This window comes from Cricetulus griseus, chromosome 5, assembly GCF_003668045.3.
Source record: "Cricetulus griseus strain 17A/GY chromosome 5, alternate assembly CriGri-PICRH-1.0, whole genome shotgun sequence".
In the NCBI taxonomy this organism is placed as follows: Eukaryota; Metazoa; Chordata; class Mammalia; order Rodentia; family Cricetidae; genus Cricetulus; species Cricetulus griseus.
Window position 1 is genome coordinate 14,672,326 of NC_048598.1, and position 13,872 is coordinate 14,686,197.

The window sequence follows — 13,872 nt, forward strand, 5'->3', positions numbered from 1 at the left end:
AGAGAGAGAGAGAGACCAAGCATGCCATGGGCTTTTGAAACCTCACAGCCCACCCCCAGTGACACATCTCCTTCACTACGGTAAGGCCACACTTCGGACTTCTAACCAAAGAAGTTCCACTAACTGGGGCCCAATCCTACCACAGGCTTGTATTTTTAAATCAATGTAAGAAAGTAATTGGGACTAGAGAAATGGCTCAGTGGTTGAGAGCACTGGCTGCTCTTCCAGAGGGATCCAGGTTCAATTGCCAGCACCCACACGGTGGCTCTGTAACTCCAATTCCACAGGATCCAATGCCCTCCTCTTACCTCAGAAGACACCACACACACACACACACACACACACACACACACACACACACACAGTTCCCCCATAATAAAAGTAAATTAAATGTTTAAAAAATTTTAAAAAGGGAAAAAGAAAGAGAATAATTACTGAAATCAGCATGTTCCTGAAGTGATGTCTATGGTTGATAACCTTGAAGCTACAAAGCTGTACCTTAAGATTATTAGAAAGTGAAGAATTTTGTGTTTCATGTGCAGTAAATATATACCATATCACTGTAAAATTTAAAGAAAAAGAATTCTAGTTTCCTAGAAAAAAGTTTTGAAATAATTCAGTAATTCTTGGTTAACTGTTCACTCCATTTATTACTCAGATTGTTGGCCACTTCTTTATTAAACATTTATAGCTACTATTTAATTCAACTCTTGCTAATAAAATAGTGTATTAAACTTACAATTAGGGTTTATGGGGAATTGAGGCTTATCATTCCATGCTCCAATGATTTTTATCAGATCGTTAAAAAGCATCTAATAAGAATGATGGAAAAGGGGCAAGAAAGCATCAATTTTTGTGTTTTTTAAAATTTAATTTAAATTTTCTGTGTGATGTATGACCTATTCACGTGGGTGTGTGCTCTTGTGCTCACAGATTCTCGTGCACTTGAGTGTGTTTGTATATGGGTTAGAGGTCAATGTGGATATCTTCCTCAACCATTCCCCACCTTATTGGGGGTGGGGGTGGGAATCCACCTGCCTCTGCCTCCCCCAAACTGGCATTACAGTGTGCCCCGTTCTTTTTAGTTGGCTCCTGGGGATCTGAACCCAAGTCCTCATGCTTGTTCGGCAGGTACTTTACCACCTGAGCTGTCTCCCAAGCTCTCAACTGTTTCATATTTTTTGGGCCATTAAGATGACTCATCTCGTAAGCCAAAAGCCTGAGATTGATACCGAGATTCCACAGTGGAAAGAAACAAATGACTCCCTAAAGTTGTCCTCTGACCCGAACTCATGCACACATATCTTACATAGGTACACAAAATAATAAAGAAAATAAAAATATAATTAAAAATTAAACTTTAAAACTATATTTCTGGGGATATCAACAAAACATGGCATATCAAGTTGCAATAAAACTGGCGGGGGAGGGGCAGGAGATGGCACTGGGATTAACATGTGAAGCAAGTTTAGGGGCAGGAGATGGAGCTGGGATTAACATGTGAAGCAAGCTTGACTCTAATTTAAATAAAAAAAAAAAGACAGGAAAAACAAAAGTTGCACTAAGACTAAGACCCTTCCTTTGTATTAAAGCTGGGCAAGACAATCCAGTATGAGGAATAGGATCCGTGGTCTCTCGGGGTCTACAGCACATCTGTCCAGGACCTCCTGCATTTCACAATTTCCATTGAGAAGTTGGGTGTTAATTCTGACAGGGTTTTGATGGCATGTTACAAAGGAGTGAGTCAATGCAGCTTAGCATGCCCCAGGCTGTGGAACCAGAGCTCAGTGCCTTACCCATCACTGGACTGACTGAAAGTTTCCAGTCCTTCCAAGGACAAGTTTTGTTTCCAGAAAAAAATGCCACCACTTGCAAGACAACCTTATTTAATTTCATGAGAAGAGTCAGCTTCAGACCTCACCTCCAGGGTCCATCTGTTGATCTTCCTGGATGCTATACAGTCTTCTGGGGATCACAGGGAGGTATCTCATGGAAATATTACCGGGAGGTGGTGGTGAGGGACTCTTTGGACTGCGCTGTAGGAGTCTGTATAGATTCCTCATTTAGGAAGACAAACCTATGTGTTGGATGTATGCTTATACTTCTTGCATGTGTGAAGGAGGGCAAACATTGCAATTTCCTCACATCATGGCCAGTTATCCATCTCTGTATAGAGAAGCCAGTGGGCCGGGTTGGTGTGCTCCTTGATTGTGACATGGATGTTTAAGTTTCCTGGATGTTGCCAGGCGTTCCCTCATATACAAGTTTCCTTCTGGAACCATCAATTTCCCTGTCCAGCCTTTCTTCTGCACTGACAAGACAATATAATAAGAAGGTGTAGTGAAACATTTTAGTGTATTTTAAGTATTTCCTACTGTAATGTTCCATCCTTTATTGCTGTTAAATATTAAAATACCATTAGATGAAGAGTATGATTGACAAAACAAAACAAAATAAAAACTATATTTCTGGGTGGTGGTGATACACACCTTTAATTCCAGCTCTAGGGGGCAGAGGCAGGCAGATCTCTGAGTTTGAGGCCAGCCTGGTCTACAGAGCAAGTTCCAGGATTGCCATGGCTACACGGAGAAACCCTGTCTTGAAAAAACAAAAAAAACAAACAAATAATAATTCACTCCCAGTCTTCTGGGCAGGGAAATGGGTGTTTTTATTTCTTCCATTGAGAAGAAGTCCCTCTGTGTTTAACATTCCTGGTTTTCCTATTGCTCTGTGGGCACAAGGACCTTTGCGTTCCCAACAGTCTCCTACATACATTTTATTGTAAATCCAATCCGACTGTGCATTTCTCTAACTGCTTCATTGTTTTGAATGGAAGCTCCACCCCTATTTGCTGATTTCGTGCCCCTCCTTCGCTCCTCCCAGCTCCCACCCCAAGGGCTGTTTTACTTGTTCTCTGCATGTGTCTGATGGATCTGATGTATTATTTTACCTTGCATAATGTTTTCAAAGTTTCTCTTTAATGTCACAGATACTAGGATTTCATCACTTACATTTTATTTACATTTTTTTTTGTTTGTTTTTTGAGACAGGGTTTCTCTGTGTCTTTGGAAGCTGTCCTGGAACTAGCTCTTGTAGACCAGGCTGGTCTCGAACCCACAGAGATCTGCCTGCCTCTGCCTCCCGAGTGCTGGGATTAAAGGCGTGAGCCACCACTGCCTGGTAATTACATTTATTTTTGTGCGAGAGACTGTATGGAGGCCACAGGGCCAACTTGTGTAAGTCGGTTCTCTTTCTGGTATGTGGTTCTCGGTGATGGAACTAAGATGGTCAGAGTTGGCTGCAAGCACTTTGCCTGCTGAGTTATCTTGCCAGCTCAGAATTTCGTTTCTTTTAAAGGCAGAGTAATAGTCTTGCATTATTATACCTAATAAGTAAAAGCAAGGACTCGCCAGGCGGTGGTGGGGCACGCCTTTAATCCCAGCACTCGGGAGGCAGAGGCAGGCGGATCTCTGTGAGTTCGAGGCCAGCCTGGTCTCCAGAGGGAGTGCCAGGATAGGCTCCAAAGCCACACAGAGAAACCCTGTCTCGAAAAATAAACAAAACAAAACAAAACAAAACAAAAAAGCAAGGACTTAGGGGGCATTTTTACACAGTGCTCACAGTACAACAGCATCATTCACAGTAGCAAAAAGTAGAAACAAATCCAATGTCTGTCGAGAGAAGTATTGAGAGAGAAAACGTGGCTCGTGAACACGCAGGATGAAATCCTAACATGCTGACACTTCTAGGCAGGCCTTAGCTTGCACTATTGCTGGGAGGTTTTACACCTATAACCCCGGTATTCAAGAGGTGGAGAATAAAGGATTTCTGAGTTCAAGACCTGACTGCAACATACTTTCAAAGGGTTCAACAAACATTACTCTGAAAAGGTTTATCTGTAATATGGGCACATACATACACATGTGGATGGCGGGATCGAAACAGCCAAGAATTGTTTATCTAGGTGGTGAAAAGGCAGGGGAGGTCCCCAGTCCTATCAACTTTTCCCTATGCATTAAAATTAGCATAGTACGCAGGGCGAGGTGGAGGGTGCCTTGGATTCCAGAACTGAGGAGGCTGAGGCAGGCAGATCCCTGTGAGTTCGAGGTTCCCTGGTCAATACTGGGAGTTCAGGAACAGCATATGGTACACACATTGAGACTCTGTCTGGTAAAAAAAAAAGAGAGAGAGAAAAGAAGAGAAATGAAAAGAAAAGAAAAGAAAAGAAAAGAAAGGAAGAGAAAAGAAAGGAAAAAAGAAATCTCCCGGTATAATACGGAAGGCACCACGCCAGCCCGGGTTGTAGTAGGCCCTCCTGCGCATGCTCCCACGACCTGCGCGTTGGTCCCCGCCCCCTAGAGTACGCAAGCGCAGGACGCAGGCGCGCAGTCAGAAAACACGAGACTCAAGCTGAGGGACGCTTTGCGGGTCTGAGGTACTGAGGTACGGGTCTGTGGAAGGATGGAGCCGCTGAAGGTGGAAAAGTTCGCGACCGCCGACCGTGGAAATGGGCTGCGTGCCGTGGTCCCGCTGCGCCCTGGGGAGCTGCTCTTCCGCTGCGATCCCTTGGCGTACACTGTGTGCAAGGGGAGTCGCGGCGTGGTGTGCGATCGCTGCCTCCTGGGGTACGTACGGACCCGAGCCCGGGGTGACTGTGGACCTCTCGGGGTCTGCTCGTGGGGTGCCTGCAGCACCCCAGGCTGAAGCGGGATTTGGGGGCGCCAGTGGCGCAGATGAAGGAGAAGCGTAGGGCAGTAGGTGATTTTGCGGGGAGCAAAACATCCATACCTTGTGCATCGAGCTTCCCCAGTTGTGGAAACCACAAGTGTCAGGGGTGGGTGGGCGTGGGGAGGAGCAGGGGTGTGCACGTCAGGCTCAGAACTGAGGCCCCACCTTGCGGGAGGAGGGAGAAGCCTGCTGTTTACGGTGCACTTTGATGGTCTGGGTTTTGTGTGCCTTAGGCATAGGACGATGAGCGAGACATCCTTAAAGAGCCAATCAAATGAGAATTACAGTGTAACAAAAGAGCAGAATAGAGGTGCAAACAGTACACTCTCAGCTGCGTAAGTTTCGGAGGCTTCACGGTGTGCCTCGCCATGCAGTGGCTGCGCAGACAGATGCAATTCATCACCTGCCTATTGGTGCAACAGTTGACGTGACAGTGTTTTGGAAGTCTGGAAGCACAGTGTCAGTGTGAGGTGATTTACTATTTATGGAATTGTATAACATACATGTGTATTCATAGGGTTTGTATTCCGTCAGCACTAGCCGGCCCGGGTCCCATCATGCACTGGGGTAAGGACTCGGATATAGGTAGGTTGATTTTGTATCAGTCTGTGGTTGGGGTGGGTAGAGGTGGGGACATAGTGAGGGTTCATCATTCCTTCCACAATCTCCGTGTAGATCTGGCTTGTCCTCGAACTCACAGAGATCCACCTGTCTCTACCTCTTCTACCTTCCAAAGGCGATGGCCATCACCGCCTGGCCTCCACAATATTCTTGGTTAGTTTATGGTTGAGGACTTTGTTTTGCATTAATACAGATAATAATCTTATTTGCTATTTTGTGGAGTAATGATGGCAATCACACACACACACACATACACACACACACACACACACACACACACACACACACACACACACACGATTTGTTGAGGAGAGAGCAACTTGAAGTTCGTGTAGTTAAAGCAATTCATTCCTTTCAAAACTCAAACGTAACCCATCTCTTCTTACTAATTAGAGAAAGCAAGACTCTTCATTCTGCTACACACTTTGGAGTGTATTCAGAGTGTGGGTGTACTTACTGTACCCCATAGCAGAGGGCTTACTGCTTGAGTCTTGTAATATCAAGTGGTAAAGACAATGTAGCCTCCTTGTAGACATTGTCTGACTGCTGTGGTTTTCATTGGGGGGAACAGAACAATTTGATCATAAACAGTGACAAATTAGTAATGGAATTATTAGAAATAATCTTTTAAAAATTTCTAATGGAGCCTGGTGGTGGCTCACACCTTTAATCCCAGCACTCGGGAGGCAGAGGCAGGTGGATCTCTGTGACTTCGAGACCAGCCTAGTCTACAAGAGCTAGTTCCAGGACAACCTCCAAAGCCACAGAGAAACCCTGTCTCGACCCCCCCCCCCAATTTTTAAAAATGATTTATTTAATTTTATTTTGTGTGCATTACTGTTTTGCCTGTATGTGTATCTGTGTGAGGGTGTCATGTCTCCTGAAACTGGGGTTACACACAGTTGTGAGCTGTCATGCGGGTGTTATAGACAGTGGATGCTGGGAATTGAACCAGGGTCCTCTGGAAGAGCAGCCAGTGCTCTTAGCCTCTGGGATCTCTCCAGTCCAAGAGATGTTCTTTAAAAAAATGTAAGTTTATTGTTTTTTTTATTGTACGAAATATTGGATTTCAATATGACATTTTTGTACACGCATTTCAGAGCTGATTTTGAATCACAAGCTACAAGGAGTTCTCTATTTTTCTGGAATAAAGTGTATGAGCCTTTTATGGGTAGCAGTGCCTCTTGATTGATCATACTACATCATTACTTTTATCATTTTTCTTTGGAGAGCCATGGAGATTCAATGACAAAAGGAATTTCTTGAAATGCTGTGTGTGTGTGTGTGTGTGTGTGGTTCTCAGCATTGCTTTAAGGCTGTGTGAAACCTGGACCTGGGGATTGGCAGGAACCAAGTCAGAACTGCACAGCAGTGATTGGGCTAGAGTCTGGGCGGTGTTTCTTCTGTTGTACCATAGTAAATGGATTGTGCAGCACATTTCACTAGCACTGTGGACTAGGGGCCCTGTTGCTTCTCTTTGGGAAACTAATTATTGTTGGAGATTTGTTCTCTTTGTTGGCTTAGCTGAGCTCAGGTCTGTTACAGAATATTGCTTTAATTAGGCAAGATGTGTTTGTTACATTTGTTTATGCTTCGTAAAGATGTGTTGCTTTGTCTGTCTAAGGCACTGATTGGTCTAATAAAAAGCCTAATGGCGTGGGCGGTGGTGACTCACACCTTTAATCCCAGCACTCTTGAGGCAGAGGCAGGTGGATCTCTGTGAGTTCCAGGCCAGCCTGGTCTACAGAGTGAGTTCCAGGACAGCCAGAGATGTAGAGCTGTTACACAGAGAAACCCTATCTTGAAAAACCAAAAAAACCCCCAAAAAACAAAAAAAACACGTGAATGGCCGATAGCTAGGTGGGACTGGCAGGCAGAGAGAATAAGAAGGAGAAGAGAAAAGAGGAGACAAAGAGAATGAGGGAGGAGAGGGAGATGCCCCAGTCACCTGCCAGCCAACCAGATACAGAGTAGGACTTACAGAGTGAAAGAAAGGTAAAAAGCCTGGAGGTAAAATGCAGATGAAGAGAAACAGGTTATAAAATAAGTTATAAGAGCTAGTGGAATAAGCATAAGATAATGCTGAACATTCATAACTAATAATAAATGTCCTTATCATGATTTGGGAGCTGGTTGGTGGACCCAAAGAAAGCCTACTGCCTAGGCCGCTGCTTGTACCTTAACTGACAGAAAAGTTGAGAAAGTATTGGTCTTCTTGATTCAAAGATAGGAGGCAGCCTATACTCAGTGTTGTTAACAAATGCTGTGAGCCCAAACAGATGTACCCTTCTTTTGTTCTGGTTAATAGATACCTGCTTACTAATTCTTTATATAAACCAGTAGATTTGTGCTTACTTTGGTATACCGTAATTCACTGGCGTTATAACAGGCTCTTCTAGGAACACACTCCTATCTGTGGTTACCTAATTGAGAATCACTGCAGCCTGAAAATCTGGTTAAGGAAGTGCTGGTACATTCTTAATGAGGTTTGCCATCACTGCTGGATGTCATGGCTGCAGGATAGGTTTCTGTGTTCCTTTCTTTGTAGGTGAAGTCATTATTTATTCACTCATTGTCACTTGTAAAACTCTTGAGAAGAAGCTGTTGCATTGCTTTGTTTCTGTAGCCCTAATGCAGAGCACACATAAACTCTTATTTTGTAACATAAGTGTCTGGCAGAATTATTTTGCAAAATCCTTTTTTTTTTTTTTTTGTTTTTGTGTTTTTGAGACGGTTTCTCTGTGTAGCTTTGGAGCCTATTCTGGTACTGGCTCTGTAGACCAGGCTGGTCTTGAACTCACAGTGATCCACCTGCCTCTGCCTCCCAAGTGCTGGGATTAAAGGTGTACTACCATGTCTGGTAACCCTTTGTGTTTTTTATTTGAATTATTTCACAATTAGATTGTAAAACATGGACTTTATAACATTTAGGGGGAGGGGATAAAAATAGAAAAAAGGAACAGATATTATAATTATTAGTGTCCAGAAATGATTTTGAAAAGGTTCTATTTGCTTTCCTTTGTATTTGATTAGTGCTTTGATTAGTACATATTTGTGTATTTATTTGTTCATTTGTTTACTTTTAGACAGGATTTCTTACAGTTCACAATGGCTTGCTAGCTACACAGCTGAGGATGACCTTGGACTCCTGACCTTGTTTCTGACTCCCAAGTGCTGGGATAATAGGGTGTGTACTAGTGTGTCAGACTTTTTTTGTTTTTAATCAAGAAACTTGAATCTGCTTCCTGACTTTGGTTGTTCTTCTCCTTAAGGAATGGCTTCTGGTTTTTCTTGTAGTGAGTGGAAAAGACAAGAGAAGCTCTGAGGTAGAGTGATTGCCTAGCAACTGGAAAAGAAAAGATGAAATTGTGAGTCATTGCAATTGTGAATTGGAATCATTCATAGTTTTTCTCTGCTGTTGTACACATTTTTAGTTTGCTGCTGATACAAAGGACTGATTGTAAAATGAGGTGTGTTTACTTTCAGCTTGATTTGGTTAAATGCAGAGTGTGAAATTTCACTTTAGGGTCTGGAGAACTGGCTCAGAGGCTAAGTAATAGCACTTCCTGCTCTTCCAGAGGACCCTGGTTTGATCCCCAGCATCTGTGTCAAGCGGCTCACAACCACTTGTAATTCCAGCTGCAGGGGTTCTGATTCCCTCTTCTACTCTCTGCAGGTATCTGTTCACACATGGCATACATATACATAGATACACATAAATGAAATTTTAGATATAAATCTCCAGATAGCCACACAGTAATCGTCTTGTTTTTCTAGGTCTTCTTACCAAGACACTGCCTGAAGTCTAAACCTCTCTATGCTAACACACAAAGCACACAGAGGTGGTAATTATTTATGCAGTCAAAGGACAGTATTTTGGGTTTAGAAAGGACCAAGTTGCCTTCAGCTTCCCTATCAATACCGTCTGTGGACAAACTCTTAACTGTTCCTCTGTAGTTAAAGAGCTTTGTGCCTCCCAGGAGGGAAGAGGATGACTTAGATGACTTAGAAGTGGGAATGTCTTCCTTTTCTGCTTTTGTGGATTGTGGAGAAAAGTGGGCAGATGTAGGGTAAACAGATTCTGGGAATTACACGCTTCTACTGTTCTTGTCTGGCCCACGTTCTGTGGTTATGGTGGGCGTTAAATGGACTGAGGGACACGTAATAGTACAGTAGTGGGTGCTCGTGTCTTTATTTGGGAATCTCATTGGTTTTTTTTTTTTTTTTTTGTAATGTTGGGGATGGAACCTAGAGCTTTACACATGCCAGGCAGGTACTCTACCACCAGGCCACACCCCAGCCCTGTTGTTTAAAATCATGAGAAGAGTTAGCTACGTTGACCATAGCACAGAGTGGTAGAAGGAACCTGTGGAGCAGGGGATTCTGGAATGCTGTGAAATGCTGTCTTACCACAGCACGGTAGATGGGGAGGAGTTAGTGACTGAGTGAAGAGTAGGCACCATGACAAAGCACCATGGACACCAGGGATGGGAGCACAGTGACATCCCCAAAGGTGAGATGGCTACTCCTTGCAGCAGAGAACGTTGAGGATACAGAAAAATACCAGTGTCTGAGGCATTTGCTACATTGCATCCAGGGTGTCCCTCTGGGAAGCCCTTGGAGAAACACCTCTTCAAAGCAGCTACTCAGAGCAGTCCTGGTAAGGAGTTATGCTCCAATCTGATGCTAACGGGAACATACAGATGTTGGTTGATACATTTGGAATTTCCAGGCTGTTTATTAGGAGAGATATTTAAGAAAAAGGTGAGTTATAGAACAAAGCACATCATATTCAGGAGATAGATTAGGGCTCTTGGAGAAAACAAGGTAGCCATATTTGAGTTGAAATATATTTTTAGGCCATCATGGCAACACAGGAACAACGTTTAGTAAGATGGTGAAGTCTGTCTTGGCTAAGGACTGACCTTGACTGAAGACAAGGGGAAATCGCTTCATGCTTTATGATGGAGAGAGGTCTTCTAGAAAGCAGCAATAGTGATTGAAAGGTAACAGGCAAATTCAGGCGTAGTGTCACACGCCTTTAATCCCAGTACTCGGGAGACAGAAGCAGGCAGATCTCTGAATCTGAGGCCAACCTGGTCTTTGTAGCACATTCCAAGATAGTCAGCTGCTTAGTGACACCCTGTTTCAAAGACAAACAAAAACATTGAAACGGGCATTACTTTGGTGCCGGAGAGATGGCTCAGTGGTTAGGAGTGCTGGTTATTCTTCCAGAGAATCTAGGTTTGATTCCCAGCACCCACATGGTGGCTCACAACTGTGTGTAACTCCTCTCCCAGGGAATCTAATACGATTTTCTGGCCTCTGCAGACACTAGGCATGTGCATATATGATGCACAGACATACATGCAGGCAAAAACTCCCATACGTATAAAAGAATACATTTTAAAAAACTAAAAAAGAAAGTGTGAGACAGCCAAGGGAGTGGTTGCTAAGTGACTCAGACTTAGGAGGTTTGAAATAGTTTTCTAGGAGAGGAGAGAGAAATGCCTGCTGAAGGGTGAACTTGGTGTCCAGTGTTGCGGGACCACTAAAAACTTGTTTTCATTTGAACACTTAGTAGAGCAGTGCTTTTTGCCCTGTCTCAGTAGCCAGCTGCTTGGCTCTGAGCCTTGCACTGACCCAGGGATGTTGGGTGAGTGTAATGGTGGAGGAGGGGAGCTTGGGATTGTAAGTGAGGGCAGGTGTAATGGTGGGTTTCAGCCTCTAAACTAGGGGATGGGGTCACCAGCAAAGCCATGGATTGTGAATGTGGCAGAATTACACAATTAAAAGGTCTTATGTCACTAAGTCACCCAGAGTGGCCTGAACTCACTGTAGCCCAAGCTGGCAGTAAACTTCTGGTCCTTTTGCCCCTGCCTCCTGAGTGCTGGGATTTATAGGCAAGTGCCTGACTACAGGCCTTTTCATTTTCATTTATTTCTGTGTGTGCATGTTTATGGGTGTACACGCACATGCGTATGTGTGGATGCCAGAAGACAGCTTCTGTTGCACTGTCTCAGGCACTGTCCACGTTTACTTTTTTGAAACAGGGTCTCTTACTGTCCTGGGACTCACCATGTAGACTAGGCTCCCCGGCCACTTCTCTAGTTCTGAGATAAGAAGAATGTGCGCCACACTTAGCTCTTTTAAGTAGGTCCTCAGGGATTGGCCTCTGCTCCATACCTGTATGGCAGGCAGTTAACCAACTGAGCTACTCAGCTCAGACTGTCTGGACTCCAGATGTATGGTACATAGGCTGACCTTGACCTCATAGAAGAGCTGGCTCAGTTTCCCCAGTGCTGTGATTACAGGAGTAGGCCATAACATCCTGCTCTTCTCAGTTTTTCTTCTTAGTTACTTTCCTATGGCTGTGAAGAGACACCATGACCAGGGCAACTCATAAAAGGAGGCATTTAATTGGGGGCTTGTATACAGTTTCAGAGGGTTAGTTCATTATGGTGTCGAGAAGCAAGCAGACAGGCATGGAACTGGAGCAGTAGCGGAGAACTTTACATCCTGATCCGCAGGCAGCAGGTAGGGGAATAGGAAGAGAGAGGTGGGGGGAGGAAGGGAGGGAGGGAAGGAAGGAGACAGACAGATAGACAGACAGACAGATTGGGCCTGGCATGGGCTTTTGAAACCTCAAAGCCCATCCCCAGCAGCACATCTCCTCCACAAGGACATACCTACTCCAAAAGGCCACATGTCCCAGTTCTCCACAATCAATTTATGCAAATAAATAAGCCTATGGTGGGGTGGATATTCTCATTCAAACTAACTCCTCCCCTCCCAGACAAGAGTTTCTCTTTTTTTTTTTACAGCCTGGAACTATAGAGCCATTTCAAAATCAAAGCTTGGGCATTCCTGGTAATGGTTGATGGGTTTACCCGAGGGTCAGAGACCTGGAGTGAAATGAGACGGAGAGACTGATAATTAGGTGGGTTGGAAAAAGACACTGTGACCATGACTTCCAGTTTTCTTTGTAGGTAGGAGTTATAATTCCTTTTGTTTTGCTTGTTGTCTTTTGCAAGGAGGTTTGGGAAAGGGTCATGTGGCTGAGCTCTGAGCCTGAAAACCTTTGGTCCATGTGATTGCCACAGCAGAGAATGCTCTTAATCGCACAGGATGCAAACCTTTGGTCCATGTGATTGCCACAGCAGAGGACAGGATGCAAACCTTTGGTTCATGTGATTGCCACAGCAGAGGACAGGATGAAAACCTTTGGTCCATATGATTGCCACAGTAGAGGACAGGATGAAAACCTTTGGTCCATATGATTGCCACAGTAGAGGACAGGATGAAAACCTTTGGTCCATATGATTGCCACAGCAGAGGACAGGATGAAAACCTTTGGTTCATGTGATTGCCACAGTAGAGGACAGGATGCAAACCTTTGGTTCATGTGATTGCCACAGCAGAGGACAGGATGAAAACCTTTGGTCCATATGATTGCCACAGTAGAGGACAGGATGAAAACCTTTGGTCCATATGATTGCCACAGCAGAGGACAGGATGAAAACCTTTGGTTCATGTGATTGCCACAGTAGAGGACAGGATGAAAACCTTTGGTCTATGTGATTGCCACAGCAGAGGACAGGATGAAAACCTTTGGTTCATGTGATTGCCACAGTAGAGGATGCTCTTAATCAGACAGGATGACCTGTTCTGTGGACAGCAGTAAACTGTTCTCTATTTCCAGACTGCTTGATGCTTGTTTGGAGGGCTCAAGAACAGAAAGGCATGGAATGGGTAGAGGATGTGCCTGGAATCACTACAGCACAGACTTCTCCAGTAGTAATTCTATCAGTAATTAATCCTGGGCTCCCCAGATGGTGACCCCCCCCCCCCCCCCCCCGGACCAGCCAGCTACCTGCCATCAGGTTTTTTTTTTTTTTTTTTTTTTGTCTTGTCATGGAGACTCCTTCCTATTGGACTGCTCATTTATTCCTTGCATTTGGATTTGCTCTTTGCTGCTTAGACTGTCGATTCTGATGTCCAGAAATCTTTATGCTGTGGAATTCTTGTTTGCCTCTGACCTTCATGGGACAGGACTCAGAGTAGCCAGCTAATGCCTGGGATCATGACTGCACTTCATGTATGCTGCCTTTTGAGGCAGCCCCTTCACATGCCTAAAAATTATTAAAATAGATTCAGTAGGAAGTTTAGAAAGAAAAAATGCTGCTGAGGATAATGTCAAGTTTGTTTTGAGACAAGGCCTATGGCCCAAGCTCCATGGAACTCACCATGGAGCCAAGGGTGACTTTGAGCTATTGGTCCTCTTGCCTCCCCCTCACAAGTGTTGGTGACACAGGCATAGACCACCATGCTTGTCATAAAAGGTTTTGTTTATGTGTATCTTATCTATTGATATTTACAGCATAGACTAATTAAAACTGGGATGATTAGGGCTACAAAGAGAAACCCTGTCTCGAAAACAAACAAAAAAATTAAAACTGAAATATTGCAGAATAATTATTGAAGGGTACTAATTAATTAATTAATTTTTCACTATGGAATCAG

At 44.1% G+C, this 13,872-nt stretch overlaps 1 protein-coding gene across 2 annotated transcripts in view; it reads left to right on the forward strand.

Moving 5' to 3' along the window:
* Nucleotides 1-4,363: 4,363 nt before the first annotated feature.
* Smyd3 (SET and MYND domain containing 3) overlaps nt 4,364-13,872 on the forward strand; it is a 524,738-nt gene continuing 515,229 nt past the window's right edge. For both annotated transcript variants that reach the window (XM_027418861.2, XM_035445108.1), the window contains exon 1: nt 4,364-4,625. In XM_027418861.2, coding sequence (XP_027274662.1) covers nt 4,462-4,625 — 164 coding nt within the window. In that variant the 5' untranslated portion in view covers nt 4,364-4,461. The remainder of the gene's footprint in view (nt 4,626-13,872) is intronic.